Here is a 22,388-nt window from a genome sequence, read left to right on the forward strand (position 1 = left end):
AAGCACCCATGGCATGTCGCCCCTCTCCCCTTGAGTCTCAGCACTCAGAAAGCAGAAGTGGGTGGGATCTACATACCCAGTTCAAACAAGACAATTTCCAGGGCATGGTGAGACCTTGTCTCGAGAAAAAATAAATAAATAAAAGCAAATTATCACATACCAAATGAAAGAAACAGAACCCTAAGCCAACCAGATAAGATTAATTTCTATGAAGTGTCCAGATATCCACAGAGACAGAAAAAAGATGGTGGTTTAAAGAAAATGCTTAGAGTTGTAGGAATGGGGGATGACGTCTAATGTGTTGGGGGGGGGGAACCTAAAGGGTGACCAGAACGTCTTTGAACACTAGAAAGGATAAATATATTGACCACCTTTTAAGGGGTAAACAACAGCTGTGAAATATATATAATTTCTATACTCTTGGATACCTGTCTCTCTGACCATCCCCTAAAACATTCTCTGCCTTTCTCTCCCACAAGGATTTAAGATAACAATGCAGGAGAGTCAATGTATCAACAAATTGTCCAGAAGCCCATTGAGGCCAAGGTAGGTACCCATTAGACCTGGAAGATCTGGACCTGGAGGAGTGGGCCTCGGGAACCAGGAATCATCCTCCCTTTCCTCCTTCCCTCACAGGCCTGCAGGGTGCTGTGCACCCCGACTGAGAAAACCGCGTGTGGTGGTGGGGAGACCCTCCCTCTCCCGTAGAGACCAGAGCCAGATATACGTTTATATATTGGGGAGGGCGGGGCGGGGCAGATGTCAGGGAGAAGCTCAGCTTTGGCTCAGCTTTGTGGGGGATTAAAAGTCTTAGTCTGAGACTCAAAGCGCAGCCTTGGAGCCTGTTATCTGCGTGAGCATCCCCGCAAGGAGGAGGGGCGGGGCCTCCGGTGACCCCACCCCTCACATTACAGAGGGATCCTATTGGCCGGGACACCCTGAGGGCCAGCCAATCCGGCCTGAGGGTCGTATTTTTCCTGCGCTCTTGGGACTAGTCCTCACTCTCGAGCGAGCTAAACGCACCAGTGGACGTCCACAGCCCTGGTGTGCCAGCTAAGTTCGCCCACCTCATCTGGTGAGGGCAAGGTGGGTGGGGTTAGACTGGGTCAGGAGCCGGGAAAGGTCGGAGCGAGGGGCTCCCTTCCTGCAGGAGCTGACCCTTCCTTCGGTGGATGTTGGATGTTAAAGCCCAGATGCCCTCTTCGAGAGAATGGAAAACGGTCCCCTTTGACCCGCGCTTCCCTAACCAGAACCAGACTCGTAACTGCTACCAGAATTTTCTGGGTGAGACCGGTTGAGCCAGATTAGAGGGGAGGCCCCCACCTGGAGACCCTCAGAGACCGTTGGAATGGGAGGCCGGACCTTAGCCCGCAGGGGCGGGGCCTGCACCGAAGTGGGTGGGGCAGGGCCGCGGAGGGGCGGGGCCTGGAGTGGAGGCGGCTGCCAGTTTTGGAAGCATTAAGATTGCCACCCTGGAGTGAAATGGTTTTGAGCCAGGAGGGACGGAGCCTTGTCAGTAAAGGGCAAGGCCAGGAGTGAGAGGGGGCTGGGTCAAGAGAAAGGGGGGGGCAGAGGTGAAGGGAGGCGGGCACCTGATAGAGACCCAGACAGAACTTGTCCTGGAGGAGGGGCAAGGTGAAGCAGACAACCAGAAGGGACTGGTCCTAGCCAGGTAGCAAGTAGAGCTCAGTCAAGATGGGAGGTTTGTTTTGGTTTGGTTTGGTTTGGTTTGGTTTTTTGGTGGGGGGGGGAGGGCTATAGTCCAAAGGAGGAGCCCGATTGGTTGGAGAGGATAAGACTGAGGAATGGCCAGGGGCCCTAGGCAGTGCCAGTGACTAGAAGGGCGTGGCTTGTGTCGTGACACCTCCCCCACCTCCCATCCCCGATACTCTCTGCAGACTACCACCGTTGCATCAAGGCTATGAACCACCGCGGGAAGAGCACACAGCCCTGCGAGTACTATTTCCGCGTGTACCGTTCACTGTGTCCCATCAGCTGGGTGAGAGGGCGACGGAGCGGGGGATTGGTGGAGAGGGTGGCGGGCTCAGACTCGGGCTGAGCAGACGCTGGGGTCCCTTCTGCCTCTCCAGGTGCAGCGCTGGAACGAGCAGATCAAGCAGGGGACTTTCCCGGGCAAAATCTGACTGTGCAGTTGAGCGCTGTCTCCCTGGAGGGAGGGATCGTCCTCCAGTGACCGCTGCCCTCTGACCAAGCCCCAGCCTGGGTTACCCACCTCTATCTCCACGCCACAAATAAAGTTATGGTGCTGCTAATGTTTGCTTTTTGCTTCTTTCTTTTCTTTTTGTTTTTGTGTTTTTGAGACTCTCTGCCTCTCCTTCCCCCCGCCCCTCCCCCCCCCCCCGACCCTGGAACTCACCGATGGGCTAGACTAGCTGGGATCCTCTTGTCTCTGACTTCCCACAGGGCTGCTGCACCAGGCTTTTTATGTGCCCGCTCAGGTCGTCAAGCATACATGGTAATTGCTTACCGGCTGACACCCCACCCCCCCAACACTGCTTCTTTTGATCGTGGGGCCAAGGAGAAGGATTGCTGCTTCAGAATTAAAGCAGTCAAAGGCAGGTAGGTAGAAACAAGCTTAGAGGCTCTTGGGTTCTGCCTGTGACGACCAAGTCAAGAGCTCAACATTCAAGGTAGCCCATGCCTTTAGCCTAGCACTCCGGAGGCAGAAGTACATGGGTCTCTATGAATTTGAAGCTAGCCTGGTCTACATAGTGAGTTCAAGGTCAACCAAGGCTACAATATATAGTGAAACCCCGACCCCCCCCCCAAAAAAATCACAACAAAGACTCCACCTACAGGGCTCCAGGGTCAGGGTGTCTGCCCATCGCACCTACCTGCTCCGCTCCCTTCCTTCAGCCTCCTCCCCTCCTGCGGACCCACCTCCTGCGTATCCTATGGACCCACCCAGCCTGAAGCTCTTACCAATTTCCCATCGCGCCCTACCTCCCATTTACCTCCAAAATCATCCTGTCTCCACCACAAGAGCCCCTCTTGTCCCAGTAGGGCCCCAAAGGCTTTTCTATCCTTCAGCAGCCCCAGGTCCCCCACAGCCACACCCTCTGATTTAAAAAGGAAAAAAAGAATTTGTGTATGAGTAAGATATTCATGTATACATGTGTGCATGAATAAAATATTCACGTATGTTCGCACGCCCCTTGAGTGCCTGGTACTCAAGGGGACCAGAAGGGGGTAAGGGCTTGCATCTCCTGGAACTTAGATCCACTGAGCCCCTTTGATGTCTAATGCAGGTCCACCCCTGTGCTCATATGAGGCCATCTGTCCCTTTCTCCATGCAAATGTCACACTTCTGTTTTCCCACTGGCCCCCTTCAGCACACTCAGCCCCCAATGGTTCTGGGTCCAGATGCTCCTCGGCAATATCTCCCAAACATAAGGAGTGACACCCTCCTCCTTTTTATGGACAGGTTTACTTAGCCCTGGCTGGCCTTGAACCCACAGAAGCCCATCTTACCCATGCCTGCCTCCTGTGCACTGGGGCTAAAAGGTGCGCACCACCACCCTGCCGAACTGACTCCCTGGCCCTCCTTTTAAAATGTTATTTGAGTAGGGCGAGAGTGGGTACTAGTGAGAGGTGGCCAAGAGACGGCATTAGATGCCTTACAACCGTAGTTGCTGGGTGGAGACTAAGCAGCCCGATGCCAGGTCCTCTGGAAGAACCAAGCCACTGGGCCTCCTCTCCATCCTGAAGTCACCCTGTTTGCTTGTTTACCATAAGTCTCCTGTAGACAGGATAGCCTTGAACTCTTAATCCTCCTGCCTCTACTTCCCACGTGTTGGGATTATAGCCACCAAGCCCGGCACCAGTAATCCTTAACAGAAGCAGAGGCTTCTAGCCTGGCTGTGTTGGCACCTGCTGCTACCCACAGCTACCAGCCTCCTGACTAGACCTGCAGTAACCGCAAACTGTCTTGAAAGGCCTCATGTGACTACTCCCAGTTTTCAATGTAACTTTGATTATGCACACCACCTCCCTGAATAACCAACCCCAGTTTCTCCAGCTCCAGCTGTAAAGCAAATGGCTCAGAGTCCCGTTATCAGAAGCAGGATGGGGGTGGGGGTTGTATGGCTGGTCCCACCCTTGCATGACCTGTCTACTACCTGCCCCATAGGTTGCTCACCACCCACCAAGGACACACCCCAGATGTGGCCCAGGATGACTACATCTAGACCTTGGCCTCAGAGCTGTCTGACCACAACCCGAGAGAGACGGGCATGGTGGAAGTACAGGGTGAGGACAAGGCTACCGGAAGATTGGTCACTCACCATCCCCACAGGAGATACCGCGGATAAGACAGCACTGTCTTGGGGAGAGGTCAAATGCTGCCTGAGGACTTAGTGATGTCACCAGTTAGGAGGCTGGGCCATTAGCTGTGCAGCCACCGTTGTCCGGCCCAGAGACGTGGGTCTGGAGGCTGTTTTCTCCCCTTTTCCTTCTCAGGTCCACAATCCCCGTTGTCATTGCCACTTGATCACTTGCTGTCTCTTCCCAACACTTTTACGGGCCAGACTGGCTTCAGACTCTCCGTCCTCCTGAGTGCTGGAATTACACGTGCACCATCCTGCGCCGCACTCCGGGCCATCTTACACCCCAGGCCAACCCTGCCCGTGCTATGTGGGAAGCTGCTCCGCACCCTGCCTGTACCCTGTGTGTGAACAACCCCACCACAAACTCTCAACGGTTCTCTCTAGGCCCCTCGGTGAGTGTTCCCCACCTAACACCCACCGAACTGTTTCCCAAGATCCCAGGGCTACACTCAGCTCTTAGCAGCCTCCCCTGGCCAGAGGACACATGACCAATTGCCCTGTCTTCTCTTTCCCCTGGCTCTGTAGTTGCTTCCTGGGCAGAGGTCAGAGCACTTATGCTGCTCTTCAAGCTCTGTCCTCGGGGCCCACTTTGTTCCCAGACACCGGCTCTCCCTGCAGGGTCCTGCGGCTCCTGGGGTCATCTGGTCAACCTCCAGGGTTCAAGGGGAGAAACAGTTGGGGCAGCACTTTCTGCACAAGCTCTTTAGTTCTCTTTTCTGGCACGGAGGGTTAAACGAAGGGCTTGGTGCTTGCCAAGAAAGCCGGCTACACCCGCCAGCTTTTTATTTTATTTTATTAACTCCGAGAGTACAACAAGGAGTCTGAGGCCGACCGGGCTACATGGGAGTTCCCCCACCCATCACCAGGGCTGGGTTTCTGGGTCCTATCGATGTCATCTCCCCAGAACCTGCTTTTGCACAGGCCCAACAACTCCCTGAAGATTGTATTGTATTTTTCAGAGTCTATGTAGCCTTGGCTGGCCTGGAACTCCCTGTGTAGACCAGCCTAGCCTTGAACTCACTTGCCTCTGCCTCTTGAGTGCTAGAATTAAAGGGGTGCCTCCACAGCAGGCCCTGCACTAGAGGTAAGGGCACCTGGCTGAGGAGTGAAAGGGACAAGTCCTTACATGGCCTCACTGCCATCCACTTATCTCCTCACTTGGTCACGGGACTTTACCTTAGTACAGAAGTCCCCGGAACCCATTGCCCGTCTCCCGTCTCCCTTCTTAAGGCTTGTCGGGGCAGCTATCAGTGTCCAAGGCACGCCACCTCATCTCCCCAGCAAGGCTGAGACCTCACCCTCCAGCCTGACACCCCCCTAAAACATAAGAACTCCTAAGGGCATAAAACGTTTTAATAAAAAGTTCAAGTTCTTCCAATCCCCCATCATACCCCCATTCTGGTGTGGGGAGGAGAGGGAGCCTCCCCTACACCCCAGTAGCACCGGGGATAGCACCGTGAGAAAGACGAGGTCACACCTGGCCTCCCTGAGACCATGGGGTGGGTAGGGCCAAGGATGTGTTCCTGGGTACCACCCACCCATTCTGACTGCTCCTGCCTCCAACAACTGCAGGGCTGAGAGCCAACCCACTCCCCACTGTGGGGGCAGCTTGGGAGGGCAAGCCCCCAAGTCAGTTCCACCTCCGTGGTCTGAGCAGAATTCTAGAGAGTTGCCATGGAGTGGCCCCCACCCCTTATGGCTTTGCTCCCTGGGGGAGAAGGAGGCTGAGGGGAGGGGATGTCTCCTACAGTTCTGGGGGTGGGGCGGGGCCAGGGATGGGGAGGGAGCATCAAATGGCCAGGGCTCCCTGCTTGGTGTGTGTGGGGGTGTGGCTCAGGGGTCAGCAGTCATAGAGCAGTAAGGATCAACTCCCTAGGGATGTCCTAACCAACACGATCCCAGGATCAGACCTGGGTCAAGGGTCAACCCCTTCCTCCCTTCTGGAGGTGTCCAAGACAGAGACTGCACTCCAGTCTGGGCTCCCTGCAGGCAGCTTATCACGGCTCACCACTGTTGATGTCCAGATCGATGGAGCCATGACTGACCACTAGCCGGAGGCGCTTAGGTGGGCAGAAAGGAGCAAAGGCAAGGGCCTGCTTAGGGACCAGGTCAGGGGTGGGGACAGGGGCCGGGCTCCCCACAGGAACAGGAGCAGCTGGTTGGGCTGGGGCTAGGCGGGTCAGGTCTAGGCGGGTCAGGTCTACACGCACCACAGAAGGTAGCCCGTAGAGCCGGGCCCAGTACCAGTCCTGTTGAGGGGTCCAGCGCGTCTTGGGGAGCAGGTTCAGGGCCACCACGGCCTCAGCCCGCAGTTGGCAGTGGGGACCGCAGCCTCCCCACCGGTGTAAGGAGACAGAGACAGCATGGAGGACAGGGGGCGATGCAGCCTGGCGGATCCTGGGGCGGCGGCGCTTCCGGGGACGCTTCCAGGGACGCACTCTGGGCTGGGGCTGAGGCATCCACTGGAGCCAGAGGGGCAAGTAGTCCAGCTGGGGGCTGGCAGGCAGCAGGCATGGGGGTTGGCAGGCAGCTGCGGTAGTCAGGGAAGAGAGAAGTAAAGGGGAAAGGGGTCAGCAGGGCCCGAAGAGTTCCGCCTACGGGCAGTTCAGCAAAGAAATGACCCAAAGGCTGGACACCAGGGGTGCGCTCACCGCAGAATGGGTCACGTTGGGGGCGGAGCGGGGCCAGGTGGGAGCAGACCCGCGGGCCCAGCGGGCTCTGCTGGCTGCTGTCCAGGCCCTGCTGCAGACGCCGCTTGGTCTCTCGAAGCTCATACTTGTCCAGGGGCTGTGGCCGCAGCTCCGGCTCCCGGGGCTGAAGTCTGAAAGCTCCCTCACCCTTCCTGCACGAACAGAAAAAAGGGCAGAGGCAGATGCTGGGTCAGACGCGGCTCAGAGTGAATCCTGAAGATGCATCGCAGCCCAGGGACCCTCCACCGCCCCCCACCCCACCCCCGCATCGGCCACGCCTACCTCTCACAGGTGTAGCATTCACAGTGTTCATTCTTCTCACCGAAGAAGCCCTCGCCATAGAAGCACGTCACCTCGTCCCCTGGCTCAATGTCCCGGAGCACCTTCACACAGGCAGTATTCCCATCTGAGGGCACAAACTGAGGCCACGCCCACTCAATATCCCAACGGGGAGGGGGGGCACGGGGCAGGAGCTGTCCAGTTTCGCATCCTGACCAGGCACACTGGCCTAGGGGTTCTGGAACGGGTCGGGCTGCAGCTGCGGAACCCCACCCCCACTCTGTCATTTATTGGCAGCTGCCCTGGCTAGAGCCTGTGCTCCCCATGGCCCCTTCCGAGCCTGTCTTGTGTGTCTACCCCTCCCTATGGGCCATGACCTCCCTTGTGTTCTTCCCCTGACCTGTGCTCCACAGCCCAGGCCCACCTGCCCACGGTATAGTTCCTCAAGAGCCACTCGACTCCTTGCCACTCCGCCTCCGTGGCCACCTCCCCCCCTCCCCAGGCTTGTGTCCACTCCGAAGCCCTGCCTTGGGGACCATCGCCCCGTGGTTACCCTACTGACTCGTCTCGTTTCTGTAATCCTCTGTACTCTTTATCTGAGGGAGAACGTGGTCATACTGGCTATCCAGCCAGCCAGCCACTCAACCCTGATACCCAAAGAGGCCTGACGGTCCAGGCCAAATGGCCAGTGTCTCCTGAGTGTGCCACCTCCTGTATCCTTGTCCCTCTCCCCTCTACCTTTACCTGCCAATCTCCCTACGGCCATCCTAACTATACAGTCCTTTCCTTCCCAGTAAGCCTCCCGCGAAGTGCCACCACGGCCATCTAGAAACCAAACCTCCCACTATGCAGCTAGAAGGACAGTCAGCTAGGCTCACTAGCCCAGCTGTCACCATCTTTGCTTCGTTACAGTCCCTGTCATAGGATGTGAAACGTCTTGGCCTCTTATGCCCCTGATTTCCTTCAACACTTGGAAAAGCTCTGATCCTCCTAGGCCAGCTGGTGACCCAGTGCATGGTGTCCTTTGCTTTCTGTCCCTCCAGTGCACGGCCTGGTGAGGGCTGTGTGTCATTCATCCTGACAGCCTCTGACACAAGAAACAAGTCTGCACAGTGTCAGATGTCCACCGCCTGACCCCAACAACTGTCTTAGGGGCGTCGACAGGAGAAACCCTGGGCCAGCCAGTGCAGCCATAGCCCTTCTCAGTTCTTAGTCAGGAAGCTGAGCTTTGACCCTAACTCATGCTTTGGGGGCTCCCACAGAGGGCAGGAGGTCTGTGCCCTGACAGTACACAATGGGTCAGGGATCCCCGGGGATGCTCCTATCATCATCATCATCATCATTGGCTTTTTGACACAGGGTTTCTTTTTCTGTGTAGCTTTGGAGCCTGTCCTGGAACTCGCTCTGTAGACCAGGCTGGCCTCGAACTCACAGAGATCCACCTGCCTCTGCCTCCCCAGTGCTGGGATTAAAGGTGTGAACCACCAATGCCCAGTCCATTGTTTATTATTATTATTATTTTATTATTATGTTTCTTTTCAGTTTTTTGAAGATAGGATCTTGTCACTTCATCATCCTAAGTGACCTGAAACTCACAAAGTAGACCAAGCTGGCTTCCAACTTGCATCAATCCTCCTGCCTCCATCCCCAAACACTGATGCCACAGGCACAAGTCAGAGTGCTCAGCTAAAACTCTGCATCTGTTCCCTGCTGGCCCTGTGCTTCCAGCTCAGACCACTCCTATGCTAAGCAAGCAACTACCCTGAGAGCCTCCCTGGCCCCTTTGAAATATAGTTTCACTGAAGTTGTTCAGGTTAGCCGAGCACTTATAATTCTCAGTGCAAACACACTGATCCTCCTTCCCCCCCCCCTGATAACCTTGGGGACACGTGCCTTCCCACGCTGCCCACTCCAGGTGCTGCCGCCAGCTACGGGGGACTATCAAGGATAGGAAACTGCTTTGTCGGGAGAGTCCAAAAAGCATCCCTCCCGCACCTTCATTTCCCACGTGCCCACCCGTCTCGCACTCTACAGGTCTCACCTTGCAGTTGGGTTTGCAGTCTGTCACCGGTTGGGTGGACACAAGAGAAAAGAGAGAAACACGTGAGCAAGGGAAGGCAGCCCCCGGCACACACTTGCCTGCATGCACGCACGCACGCACGCACGCACGCACACACGCGCACACGCACGCACACACACACGCTGTTACCCTCACCATGGTTGATGAAGGCAGCTGGGCCGAGCCACAGCTGGGCACTCCTTTTCCGGGTGGAGTACATGATGCTGAAGTCATTCTCCCCGGCCCTAAGCAGGTGCTCGTCCTCTTCGCGAAGCTCTGCAATGCAGCCGACCAGCAGCTCCAGCTTCTCATTCTTCTTCCTGCCGGCAGCCTATGCTGTAGGGCTCTGAGCAAGGCCTCCCAGCCCTTGCTGGGGATGAGGGCCTCTCATGCAGAATCACCCCCTGGGGGGGGGAGACAGGGACTCCAAGGGGCAGGGCCAGCCCTTGCATTCTCCAGTGTCCCTCCCATCCACCAGGTCCTCACATCTCACTAGCCCCGATTCTTCTGGGTCCTACCCTCACCCATAAGGGCCGAGAGTCTCTGCTCCCAGCGGTCCCCTTACCAAGCACGGGTAGACACAATCTTGGCCCCATTGGTCTCCATAGAGTAGCGGGTGCAGGGCAGAATGATGAAGCCACTCTCGGGCAAGAAGGAGCGGAGGTAGCAGAAGATCTGGGAGGAGAGCGGGGAGAGGGAAGGAAAGTTGAGTAGGGCCAACCGCAGGGGTCCCTTTCTCTTGGACCGGGTCTACTTTGTCATTGACTGTGTGGCCTGGGTCCTCCCTGGGCCTAGGTGTCCTCGTCTGTCAAAGGAAGAGGAGGCTGGACTCCTCTCGAAGCTCACCAGCCCCTAATTCTTCTCTTCTAGGATTCTGAGCCTTGCAGGTGTCTCCAGGGGCAAGGTAGCCTGGGACCTGGGGGCTGCTCTCCTAAGAGCTCCAGAGTCTGCCGGCTAAATGGGGAGAGCACAGTGCAGGCCAGAGCAAGGCATGGGCTCCCTCACATGGGTCTTGAAGGCAGCCTCCTGCCGAGGGGCCCGGTTCTGGAAGAAGTGGGACATCCAGCCTCCCAGCGTCAGGGCCCTGTACGTGGCCTCCAGGTCCCGCTGTCTTAGGAAAGCTTCCAGTGCTGAGCGGAGGTGGTGCTGCCGTCGGAGGGTGGGCACGGGGCTGGGAAGAAGAGTGCGCCTCAGTTCCAGGGGACTCCCAGGACCCTGGACCCCACCTGAAGCTTCAGGGAGGCCAGGCTGAGAGTAAAGATACACAAGAGTAAGGAGCCAGGCCTGCCATTAACCAAACCCCCTCACCTGACATTCATCTTATGGGTTCGGAAGCCGAGGTAGGGATCAAGAACAAGGCTGGTAGCCAGGTCATCGTTCTCACACAGTTCTCGGGCTGTCACTCTGTCAGGCCCCATGGTGCTCTGAAGACCATGCTGCTTCTGGCACAGAACAGGGCACAGGGAACGTGCTCTGTGCCACTCAGCTGTGTGAGGTGTCTGCGGGCCCCACAACCTGCTTATCTGTAGGAGAGCACAGGGTGGGGGTGAGGGTGAGCAACAGTGACTACACAGGGCTCTGTGCAGGAGTGACACCACCCCCCCCCTCCGTGAGAAACACTGTCTCTTGTGCAATAAGCTCCCCCTGTCTCCTCCCGCAGGTCCCCCAGCCACACACAACCCTCCCCCCAGGACATGTACACTTTCGTGGATGTCAGCACACACAGACCAAGTGCTCTTGGAGGAGACAAGTCCCCCGTGCACCCAGGGGAAGGCAGATTAATTGGCAACCTGAGGTAGCTCCAAAGGCTTAGCATTGCAGGAGGGGAGTCGGCACAGCTGGGCCTCACCAAGGGACAGGTGAGAAATGAACTCAATGTTTCTGAGCTTCTAGCCTGCTTTTTGGTGACCCTTGCTGGGCTGGGTCTCAGTCTTTACCACCTCCCTCCAAGGACACCCTTCTCTGGCAGTGGCCGAAAGGGTGGGACCCAGGCACCCTGGAGGGCAGGAAGAATCCAGTACCTGCTCCCAGACTGAGAATTCTAGCAAAGGGGGTGTCTCGCAAGGGGACAAAAACCAGGAAGAAGGAACAAGTCAAAACAAAAGGTAAGGAGGCAAGGGGGCGGGCGGGGGGGGATTAGATTCAGGAAAACCAAATGAGACCGAGGGACAGGTTATACCCAGTACCCTCATCATGATGTGTGGACCGAGGTGCGCCTTGGGAAAGCGCTAGGTAAGAACAAGAAAGGCAGGAGGGTGGCTGAGGCACGAGGGGAAGCTGTAAGAAGTGGGAGAAAGATCTGGACAAAACAAACAAACAAACAATAAGTCTGGGTTAAAGGAAGAGGGAGCTAAGGAAAAGCCTGGCAGCTGGGGAGGAGCTTATGAGGGAAGACAAATAAAGCCAGGTTACTGGGGGACTATGGGGTTAAGGGAGAGAGACTACAAACATGGAGGTAAGTCAAAAGGACGACCGGGGAGGGGGGTGGAGTGGGGCGGCATCTGCGGGTGCAAGGGAGGAGCCCAGGAGACCCGAAGGGTAGGTAGGTAGGCACGGGGCCCGGGTCCGAGGAAGGAGGGTCTAGCGGTTCCAAGTAGGTGGGGGGGAAGTCCTGGGGGATCTGAAGTGACGGGGACGCGGGAGACCCCAGGGGCTCGAGGAGGGGACTGAGCCAAGCGTGGGGAGGTTGTGGGAGGGTGTGGGGGGAGCAGTGAGCCAGGAGTCAGGAAGTGGCCTGAGAGTGACAGGAGAGGGAGGTTACAATGCCGGCGAAGGGTGTCGGGGACAAGCTCGCCCGCGCCGTGCAGAGGTGCAAGGGAAGACCTGGGGAGCGAGAGAGGAGTCTGCACGGACGAGCCCCCGGCGGAGGAGCGCGCGAGGACCCGCGCGGGCCCGGAGACTTGGGCGCCCGGGCTCGAGGACGGGCCCGGGGACAGCCGGGTCAGGGGGCGACTGGGAGTCCGGGCGGCGCGGGGCGGGGGCCGAGAGGGGGCTCAGAGGTCGGGCCCCGCGCCGCCCCTCACCCGCTTCTCCTCCTCCTCCTTCTCCTCAGGCGCCCGCGCTGCTGCCGCCACCACCACCACCTCCACCTCCTCCACCTCCCACCGCCTCCTCCGGCTCTCGGCAGACACCACTGCCGCCGCGCCGCCCCGACGGCCGACGCGAACTCCTATTGGCCCAGCTCGCCGTCACTCCCCCGTTGCTACGAAACCCGCGACGCTCTTATTGGCCGGATCTCATTGCTCCCCTTTTTTTTTTTTTTTTGGTCCCTCCCCGCCCGCCTCTCCGGGCCCCCAGTCGGTGCCCCGACAAAACCCCGCCACGCCCACGCTGTCAATAAACCCAGCGGGCTGCAACTAGTGGCTCGCGCCCCTGTCCTTCAGCCGTTGCCGTAGAGACGTGGCCCGCCCCCTCCTCCCGCACCGCCCCAAATCAATGCTGTCATTGGCTCAAAGCGCCGTCGCTCCGAGACAAGCTCCGTCTGGGTCAGGTTATTCAGGTCCAAGTGGAAAGGAGGGCGGGCTCTGCCGGCTCCAAACTTCGCGTGCCATTGGTTGGCCTTTCTCAGGCCCATGCTTCCATTAGCTAAGACGTCCGTCCGTCACCGAGCTCCATTTCCCTTTCTTTCAGCTTCAGGAGGGCAAAAAAAAAAAAAAAAAAAAAACCTCAGAGCGAAGCAGGAAGGAAAGAGGGTGAGTGCGCGCGCGCCACCGCTGACTGCCCTCGGCCCCGCGAGACCGCTGGTTGCCCCGGCAACTGAACTTCATTGCCAGCCCTGCTTGGCAAGAAAGACTTCTCTCTCTCTCTCCCCCCCCTCCCACAACGTACCTTATCGTTTTGGAAATTGCACCTACAAGAACTCTGTGAAATTTGAAATTGCACCTACAAGACCTCTGTGAAGTTTTCTTGTCCCGCGTATGAACAGGGCGGTAAAGAGGGGATGCTGAGAAGTTGGGACTTTGGAGTCGAGCTCTGCCTGACTCATGGGGCGCTCCCCTGGGGAAACCCCTGTAATTAGGATCGCTCCCCCCCCTTCAGTCCTGCTAATATAATTAGCAGCGTATCATAATTACGTCCAAACAAATAAGCTCCATGCACGGAGCAAGCAGCCTTTGTTTTTGTTTTCCCTGAGTTGTCTGTTCCGAAGGGTTAGGACAATGCATTTAGAACTGAAGGACCAACGGACTCAAGTGAGGCTGGGTAAAAGGCGTCTGCCTCCAGGGTCCATGAGAAGAATAACACAGACTCCTTCATGCAGGGTGTCCTCTGACCTCCACGTGCATGCATGCGGGGGCCTGTGCCTCATCATACATGCACACACACACACACACACACACACACACACACACACACACAGAATAAAGTAGTTAAAATACGCTAACTTCTTTTTTTGAGACAATAGACAGCTCTGACTGTCCTGGAACTCACTCTGTACACCAGGCTGGCCTTGAACTTACAGAGATCCCCCTGCCTCTGCTCCAGAGTGCTGGGATTGAAGGTGTGCGCCATTATGCCCAACCTGAACATTTTGTTTTTAGTGAGGCCGAAGGCTTTGCACTGTTCTGTGGCCTTGGGGAGGTGTTTCACCATCTCTCAGCTTCACAGTTCTGTCTACAAAACAAACAGCACACATTGGTACACTTCCAGGTTTCTGAGGCCCGTGCTACCCACCCTTACCCCTCTTGGGTTCCAAGACACTTTCTACATCATCTTTGGTGCCACCACATTGACCAAATCTAGGGCCCGTAGAGGGGGAATCAGGCCTGGGTACTGCACTGTAGCAGCCCCTAACAGGATGACCCTGCTGTAGCTTCTTTGGTTATCAGCTTAGGAGAAATGGACTTCCAGAGCCAGGACTAGTGATATATCACCACGGCAATGGCAGCTGTGGTGGTTTGAATGGGAATTACCCCCCAAAGACTCATGTGTTTGGATGCTTGGTCCATGGAGACTGGTTAGGCACTATTAGGAGGCGTGGTCTTGCTCCGGTAGGTAGGTGTGGCCTTCTTGGAGAAAGTGTATTCCTGTGAGGGGGCGGGCTCTGAGTCTCATGTATACTCAAACTACTTCCCCGCCCCAACACACACACACACACACACACACACACACACACACACACACACACACACACACGTTTCTCATTCTGCTGCCTGCAGATCCTGATGTAGAGCTCTTGGCTCCTTCTCCAGCACCATGTCTGCCTGCACACCGCCATGTTCTCCCATGATGATAATGGACTAAACCTCTGGAACTGTAAGCCAGACCCAATGAAATGTTTTCCTTTATAAGAATTGCCATGGTCGCCAGGCGGTGGTGGCCCACGCCTTTAGGCCCAGCACTGGGGAGGCAGAGGCAGGTGGATCTCTGTGAGTTCGAGGCCAGATTGGTCTACAGAGCGAGTTCCAGGACAGCCTCCAAAGCAACACAGAGAAACCCTGTCTCAGAAAAGCAAAATCAAACAAAAGAGAATGGAAACTACAGACAGAACCTGTATAAATTCTGAGCAAAGCCCAGGGCTCAGGAAGTGGAGCTGGGATTTTCAAGCAAACTTTGTAGCGAGAGTCTTCGAATCCATATGCTCTGGGCTCAAGTGAGAAACCCTGTCTTAATAAACATGGTGGAGAGGACCGGAGAGGTGGCTCATAAGATCAAGGCGGCTAACCGTCCCTGGTCATCTCATTTTTGACAAAAGTGTCTCAAGCTTACATTGGAGAAAAGACAGCTTCTCCGATAAACTATTGGGGAAGACTTTTACACAAGGAAAAGAATGTAATTAGAAACCAGGGTGGGAAAAATGGTTCCACAGGTAGAGGTGCTTGCTTCCAAGCCTAAGGACCACAGTGGGGTCCCTGGGAGGAGAGAGCCCACTCCTGAAAACTGTCCTGTGACTTCCACAGACATACCCCTCCCCACCTAAATAAATAAATGAATGTAATAAAAAAGTGCTTTTAAAAAGAAAGGAAGGGGATGGAGATGGCTCAGTGGTTAAAAGCACTGGCTGCTCTTCCAGAGGACCCAGGTTCAATTCCCAGCACCCATGTGACCCCTCATACTTGTCTGTAGCAGGAAAAATACCAATAAACATAAAGGGAAGAACAAACAAAAAGAACCCCCTAAGGATCAGAGGGCCGAGGTTCAAGTCCCAGAATCCACACCGTGGCAACTCACAATGCTCTATAACTCTAGTTCCAGGGGATACAACACCCTCTTCTGGTCTCCACAGGCATCAGGCATGCATACGGCGTACATATAAACATGTAGGCAAAACACATATACAATTCAAATAAAATATAAATAATGTAAAGAAACCATTGTATGAGGGTTTCCAGCAACTAGTAAGAATACATTTAAGGAAGAAGAAGGAGAAGAAGAAGAAGAAGAAGAAGAAGAAGAAGAAGAAGAAGAAGAAGAAGAAGAAGACACACACACACAAAAAAAAAAACCCACAAAGTCACTTCCAGAATGTTGTTGAAGTAGATTCCAGGATAAGGGTGTAGCTTGTGGTCAGAGAACAGGCTCCGGGGGTGAGGCTTGTGGCTCATCTTCTTGTTGGAAGAAAAAGCGGCCTGAACACTGAGGCCTTTTGCCATCATCTTGGGTCGGGGGTGGGAGGAGACGAAGTCGGGACAAGATCTCACGTATCCCAGGCTGGTCTCTGTGAATTCCTGATGTTTCAGCCTTCTTCTTCAGGTGTGGGTGTCACCGCCCTCCCCCATGCTTAGTTTACTTGGTGCTGGGTTATAAACCCAGGGCTTTCCTACCAGTAGGAAGAGCCCCACCAACCGAATTACACCATCTGTGTAGCACTGGCTGTCCCAGAACTCACTCCATAAACCAGGCTGGCCTTGAAAAGAGGAGATGATGATGGGAGATGTCATTCTGTAAATATGTTTACAGAATACTGGTTAAGGAATGAAGCGCTGTTGGCCAATAGGAAAGCAAGATAGGCGGGACTAGGAGACAAGGAGGATTCGAGGAAGTAGTAAGGAGGAGTCAGCATGGAGAGACTGGGGAGAGCAGATGCCAGCTGGCTCTTCTCCGGTAAGATGAGACCACGTGGAAACACTTAGATTAATAGAAATGGGTTAATAATTAAGACAGAGCTATCCGATAAGAAACTAGTAACTGGCCAACAGCATTATATCAAATACAGAGTCTCTGTGTGTGTTATTTGGGGCTGCCACCGTGGTGGGTCCAGGCTGGCAGGGGAAAACCTAACTCCTTACTCCTGCCTCTGAGTCCAGAGTGCTAGGATCAGAGCAGTGCACCACCAATGCCCCCACCCCGCCCCACCCTGCCCCGCCCCGCCCCTGGCACTTTTTGTGCTTTTCAGAGACGGTTTCTTATAGCCCCAGCTGGCCTGGAAGTGACTATATAGCTTAGTCTGTCCTTAAATCCAAGAATCTTCCTGCCTCAGACCACAGAGTGCAGGGGCCACAGGATTGCACCTGACTTTGGTGTATATGTTGACTATCACCCCACAGGCAGAAGTAAGCTGTGACGGGCCCCCAAGCCTTAGCACAACCCATGCCATGATGACTTTAGAACTCCAGCACATAGGCAGCAACCTGCAAAAATGAGAACAAAACTCTAAAATCCACCGAAGTCCACGGTCCTGGGAAAGTTGGCAAATGTATTACTAACCTTGCTTTTTGGCTTCTGGAGTTCTGCTTCTGGTGAACTGTTCTTGTTAACTAAAATATGTCAGTCCAAGACATGGTTTCAGTGCTTAAAAACTCACCCGGAAGCCGGGTGTTGGTGGTTCATGCCTTTGGTCCCAGCACTCGGGAGGCAGAAGCAGGCCGACCTCTGTGAGTTTGTTCCAGGCCAGCCTGGTCTACAGAGTGAGTTCCAGGACAGGCTCCGAAGCTACACATAGAAATATAAACTCGAAAAACCACCACCACCAACAACAAATAACAAACAAAAAAAAAAAAAAAAAAAAAAAAAAAGAAGAAGAAGAAGCTCACTCTGAGAAAAGCTCATGCTACATTGTCACTGGAGGGTTACTAAAGACTTTCATAGGTTTGATTCTCAGCAGCTACATGGCAGCTCAAAATTGTCTATCATTCTAGTTCCAGGGGATCTGACACCCTCATACAGACATACATACAGGCCAAACACCAATGCATACACCAATACCTCACAACAAAGCCAGGACCACAAAGCAAATCCCTCTTAAAGACAGAAGTGTGGGCCAGGCAGTGGTGGTGCATACCTTTAATCCTCTGCACTCAGCAGACACAGGCACTTGGATGTCTGTGAGTTCGAGGCCAGCCTGGTCTACAAAATGAGTTTCAGGACAGCCAGGACTGTTACACAGAGAAACCTTATCTTTAAAAAAAAAAAAAAAAAAAAAAAAAAAAAAAAAAAAAACCAGAAAGGAGAAATTTGGGCAATGAGTACTTCTTAGATCTGACATCGCTGGTTGCTGCAGTTAACACATTCCTAGATTAAAATCTGACTTTCTAATAAGGCACACCCCCCGCCCTCGCACACTCATACCAACCACTCCATTCGCAAATTGTTTGTCTTCCTTGACTTCCGTAATTTCACCCTTATCTATTCCCTCCATCAATTCACTTTGTTTCAGTCTGGCCAACCTCTGGGGAAAATGTCAAATCTGGCTTGGGTTTTTTTTTTTTTTTTTTTTTTTGGTTTATTTGCTTGAGATAGTGTCTCCCGTCACAGGCATTGCCCTGTAATTTGTGCACAAATTGTCCTTGAAGTGGCCTTCTTACCTTTACCTTTCCTGCACTGGGATCACAGGCACAGGTTTCCATCATTGTCATTTGATAAAGATTTACTGGAGCCAGTCAAATGATTCACTAGATAAAGGCACTTGCATCCAAGCCTCTCTCTCTCTCTCTCTCTCTCTCTCTCTCTCTCTCTCTCTCTCTCTCTCTCTCTCACACACACACACACACACACACACAAAATAAGCATAATAGTTTCTTTTAAAGATTTGCTGAAGGGCATAGTAATATCAATCACTTAAGAAATAGGGGAGAGGGCCTGGAAAGATGGCTAAGCAGTTAAGAGCACTGTTCTTCCAGAGGACCCAGGTTCAATTCTCAGCACCCACATGGCAGCTCACAATTGTTTGCAACTTCATTTCCATGGGACCCAACACCCTCACACAGACATTCATACACACACACATTTTCGAGACAGGGTTTCTCCGGGAACTGGCTTTGTAGCCAGGCTGGCCTCGACCTCACAGAGAACTGCCTGCCTCTGCCTCCCAAGTGCTGGGGTTAAAGGCTTGTGAAACCACTGCCCGGCAAAATAAAATGTTTTAATTTAAAAAAAAATGAAGCAAGGGAGAAAATGGAGATAGAAAGAAAACTGTTTTTCATAGGCAGACAGTTGTTCTTGTGGCCTCCGTGTGCACACAGTGATCCCAGCCATGTGCACACACATACACAGATGAAAGTGTTCGCACAAGCACACATACACACAAAACAAAACAAGGTGTGGTCGTTTTCTTCCTGTTTTCTTTTCTGTCCCTCTGCTAACCAATGTGGAGATGGGCAACATGAGGCTCTGTCTCAAAACAATAAACCAAGCAATAAATAAAGAACATGGTCCAGTGACAACACAACCATCACCTCTAATTCTAAAGCATTCCCATCATTCCCAAAGGAAACCTCCAACCCGCCACGCAGTTACAATGTTTCTCCCCTCCCCGACCCCTAGCCCCCTCTCTCAGGCTTCCTAGCTCCGGATATTTGCCTGTGGGAAATGTCGGTGCCTCATTACCCACTGGGGGCATCAGGCTTTCTGGGAAGGGCTCTGGGATCTGAGGTTCTGTCTGCCTCCCTCTTTTCCCCAGCGTCAAATCCTCCTATACACAGCCCCTCCTCCACCCTACCTCTCCTGTCTTCCATGTTGCCTGCAAGAATCAGTCACCCAGCCATCTATCTGCCTTTCAGGGCTACAGTTGCTAATGCTACCAAAGCCAGGGTTTTTGAAAAGATGTAAGAATGGGCCACCAAAAGAAGAAGGTGTTGAAGACATGGAGATCCAGATCAAGATCTGTGAGGGACTCAGGGACGTAGAGGCAGAAGTATGTCTTTTTTTTTTTTTTTTCAACTTTATTTTAGGTACACTGTTGTTTTGCGTGCATGCCTGTGTGAGAATGTGCCCTGAACTGGAGTTGTGAACTGACATGACTGGGAATTGAACCCAGTGCTCTGGGAGAGCAGTCAGTTCTCTTAACCGCTGAGCCATCTCTCCAGCTCCCAGAAGCATTAGGAGGCAATGTAGGAGGATCCCTGTACCCCAAAGCAGGAGCAGGGCTTATATGTTAAGCTAGACAGAGAGCTCCAGCCAAAGAGGACATCCCTGGGCTTTCTCTAAAGCTATTAACTTGTCATTAGTTAAGAAACAGTCTGGAAGCTGGGTGTGTAGCTAATACCTGTAATTCCTGAATTTGGGAGTGCTGAGACAGGAGGATCGAGAGGTCGAGAGTAGCTTGGGCTACATAAAACTGTCTCAAAACAAAAAATTAGAGGTGGGGGGGACTAATACCTAGCATTGCCAAAAGTGGAGAGGGAGAGAGAGAGGGAGAGAGAGAGGAAGGGACTGTTGTGAAAACACTCAGCTGTCATTCCCCCCCACTTTGGTTTTCCTAGACTTTGACACAGGGTTTCCCTGTATAACCCTGGCTGTCCTGGAACTTCATCTGTAGACCAGGCTGGCCTTGAACTCACAGCACTCCCTCCCTGGGTGCTGGGATTAAATGAGAATACCACCATCACCAGGCTAATTTTTCATATTTTTTACTTAATTTTGTGTTCACGAGTGTTTAGCCTGTGTGTGTGCGTGCGTGCGTGTGTGTGTGTGTGTGTGTGTGTGTGTGTGCGCGCGTGCGCGCCCGCGCATGACTTTAGAGGAAGCCAGAAGAGTATGCCAGCTGTTGTGTAGGTACTGGCAACCCAGGTTCTCTACAAGAGCAGTAAGTGCTCTTAACTTCCAGGCCATCTCTCCAGCCCTATTTATTTTTTAACACTCTGGCCTTTATGCTGGGAAGCAATTGCTTTACCAACTGAGCCCCATGCCCCCAAGGGTCAGAAGCAGAGAGGGAGGTGCGAAGATGCTGGTGTGAGTCAGAAGGTGGACTTGAGCGAGGGAGGGAGAGGAGGGAGAGAGGGAAGGAGAGGTCACAAGCCTCACAGAGATGACAAGGCAATGGATGAAGGAGGATTTGTAAACTGAGCATTCTGGAGGAGAAGAAATTCGTAATCAGCTTCGGCAATAGGGAAGTGAGGCCAGACAGGGCTCTGTGAGGAACTCCACCTCACAAGGCTCAGTGGTTCAAGTTGTTTGCTGCTCAGTCCGACAACCCAAGTTCAGTCTCCAAAACCCACATGTTAGAAGAAGAAAACTTCTTAGGTCCAATGTGTACACACCAACACACACACAAACACACAGAGACACACACTCAGAGACACACAGACACACAAACACACACACCCAATAAAAATGTAATAATTTGTAAAATGTCAGCAAGTGGATTCTGGTCTGGAGCCTCTGGAAAGGAACCAACAAGCCAAGACTGGACTTGAGTTTAATGAGACATCTTCAGGCTGTATATAGATCTCTAGATCCGTGTTATCAGAGGTCTTCCTTGCTACAACTGCAGACAACTACTACTATTTTTGCATTAGAGTTGACATCTGAGCTCAAACCTTTCTGAGCTGAAATCTTAAGGGTTTTGTTTTGTTTTTTGGGTGGTGGGGGAGCGCGGGGATGGTCATAGTCTTTTTCTCTTTCAGTGTTAGGACAGGATCCAGGGCCTTGTGCCAGGCAAACACTCTACCATTACAACCGCTGCCTTCCGATCTCTTGAATCTATGCGATTGGAGATGATTCCAGGTATTCTGTTCTCGGGGTCCCTGGGCATTCATATGTCTATGGGTCATGTTAATGAATAAATGAGTCGAGAAATTGGCCGTCCCCCGGTGCGGTGCGTGCCTGTAATCCCAGACATTGGGAGGATGAGGCAGGAAGATGGATGCCAGCGTGAGGCCAGCCTGGGGGCACATATGAAGAGCCTGAAAAGAGAGAGGAGACAGAAAGTAAAGGAGGGAGACAGAGATAGAGAAAAAAGACCCAGACTAATATTAATACTAATATTTTCATGGCTCTCCACCTCCTTCCTCCTCCCTTTCTTTGCCGGTCTCCCTCCATTTGTTTGAGACAGGGTCTCCTGTGTCCCAAGATGGACTCAAATTCCCGTGTCTTTCTTTCTGCTCTCCTGCTCCGACTCTCCAGGTGTGCAATATCACATCTGGTTAAGGGGGTGCTGGGGGCAGAAACTGCGGCTTTATGAATTCTAGGCAAGCACTCTACCAACTGAGCTGCATCCTTAGCTCTGATTTCTCGAGACACGAGTGTATCTATGTAGTCCTGGCTGTCCTGGAACTCACAGAGATCCGCCTGCCTCTGCCTCCTGAGTGCTGGGACTAAAGGTGTGGGCCACCATTGCCCGGCTTGATTTTGTTTTTTGATACAGAGTCTCACTACTGAGTTCTGTCAGGCCTGGAACTTTCTGTATACACAGAGCTAGCCTTACACCTGCAGCAATCCTGTTTGCCTCTGCTTCCTGAGAGCTGGGGCTGGGATGACAGGCATGAGCAAACATAGCCACCATTCATTGTCTTTCTGTGTCTCTCTGTGTGTATGTGTCTTTCTATGTGCTCGCTCACGTGTGTGTTTGGTTCTCTCTCTTGGGTCTCACTATGCAGCCCTACCTGGTCTGGAACTCTCCATCTGCCTCAGCCTCCTGAATGCTGAGATTAAAGGAGAATGTGTCACCACAGCCCAGTGGCACACCCAGGCTTTAGTATTTACTTCCTGTTACTGAGCATCTTTTTCTTTTATTCTTCCTGGTTCAAAGACCTCACAAGATTTCCCAGCACCACAGGGAGTCATCCCAAGTCTTCCTGGCATCTTAGAGCTTTGGGTTTTACTGGTTTTGTTTGTTTTTTTGCTACTGGCTGCTCCCCA

The 22,388-nt window shown here is 53.4% G+C and overlaps 2 protein-coding genes across 3 annotated transcripts; one reads left to right on the top strand and one right to left on the bottom strand.

Moving 5' to 3' along the window:
* Positions 1-1,015: 1,015 nt before the first annotated feature.
* On the top strand, positions 1,016-2,227 carry LOC127238390 (cytochrome c oxidase subunit 6B2). Of its 2 annotated transcripts, XM_051206981.1 has the most exons (3): positions 1,016-1,284; positions 1,899-1,999; positions 2,091-2,227. In XM_051206981.1, exons 1-3 carry the CDS (start codon positions 1,173-1,175, stop codon positions 2,142-2,144), a joined length of 267 nt encoding a protein of 88 aa, XP_051062938.1. In that variant the 5' UTR covers positions 1,016-1,172; the 3' UTR covers positions 2,145-2,227. The 2 variants fall into 2 exon arrangements, with proteins under 2 accessions (XP_051062938.1, XP_051062937.1); XM_051206980.1 differs by lacking the exon at positions 2,091-2,227 and having other exon boundaries at positions 1,899-2,059.
* A 3,454-nt stretch (positions 2,228-5,681) lies between these two features.
* Kmt5c (lysine methyltransferase 5C) lies at positions 5,682-12,448 on the bottom strand. The gene is made up of 9 exons (XM_051206978.1): positions 12,398-12,448; positions 10,683-10,897; positions 10,380-10,545; positions 9,940-10,049; positions 9,531-9,694; positions 9,357-9,376; positions 7,319-7,455; positions 6,998-7,188; positions 5,682-6,876 (listed from the first exon to the last, which is right to left on the bottom strand). Exons 2-9 carry the CDS (start codon positions 10,790-10,792, stop codon positions 6,344-6,346), a joined length of 1,431 nt encoding a protein of 476 aa, XP_051062935.1. The 5' UTR covers positions 10,793-10,897; positions 12,398-12,448; the 3' UTR covers positions 5,682-6,343.
* Positions 12,449-22,388: the final 9,940 nt, after the last annotated feature.

The sequence above is a fragment of the Phodopus roborovskii genome, unplaced genomic scaffold, assembly GCF_943737965.1.
Source record: "Phodopus roborovskii unplaced genomic scaffold, PHOROB, whole genome shotgun sequence".
Classification (NCBI taxonomy): Eukaryota; Metazoa; Chordata; class Mammalia; order Rodentia; family Cricetidae; genus Phodopus; species Phodopus roborovskii.

What these genes read in the sequence shown, in the direction of transcription:
- LOC127238390 (XM_051206980.1), top strand. Translation starts at nt 1,173, where the DNA reads ATGTTGGATGTTAAAGCCCAGATGCCCTCTTCGAGAGAATGGAAAACG. An exon ending in CTGCTACCAGAATTTTCTGG is followed by an intron (nt 1,285 to 1,898) that starts GTGAGACCGGTT and finishes TACTCTCTGCAG; the next exon opens with ACTACCACCGTTGCATCAAG.
- Kmt5c (XM_051206978.1), bottom strand. Translation starts at nt 10,792, where the DNA reads ATGGGGCCTGACAGAGTGACAGCCCGAGAACTGTGTGAGAACGATGAC. An exon ending in ATTGTGTCTACCCGTGCTTG is followed by an intron (nt 9,695 to 9,939) that starts GTAAGGGGACCG and finishes GGCTGCCGGCAG; the next exon opens with GAAGAAGAATGAGAAGCTGG. An exon ending in ACTGCAAACCCAACTGCAAG is followed by an intron (nt 7,456 to 9,356) that starts GTGAGACCTGTA and finishes GCGTGGCCTCAG; the next exon opens with TTTGTGCCCTCAGATGGGAA.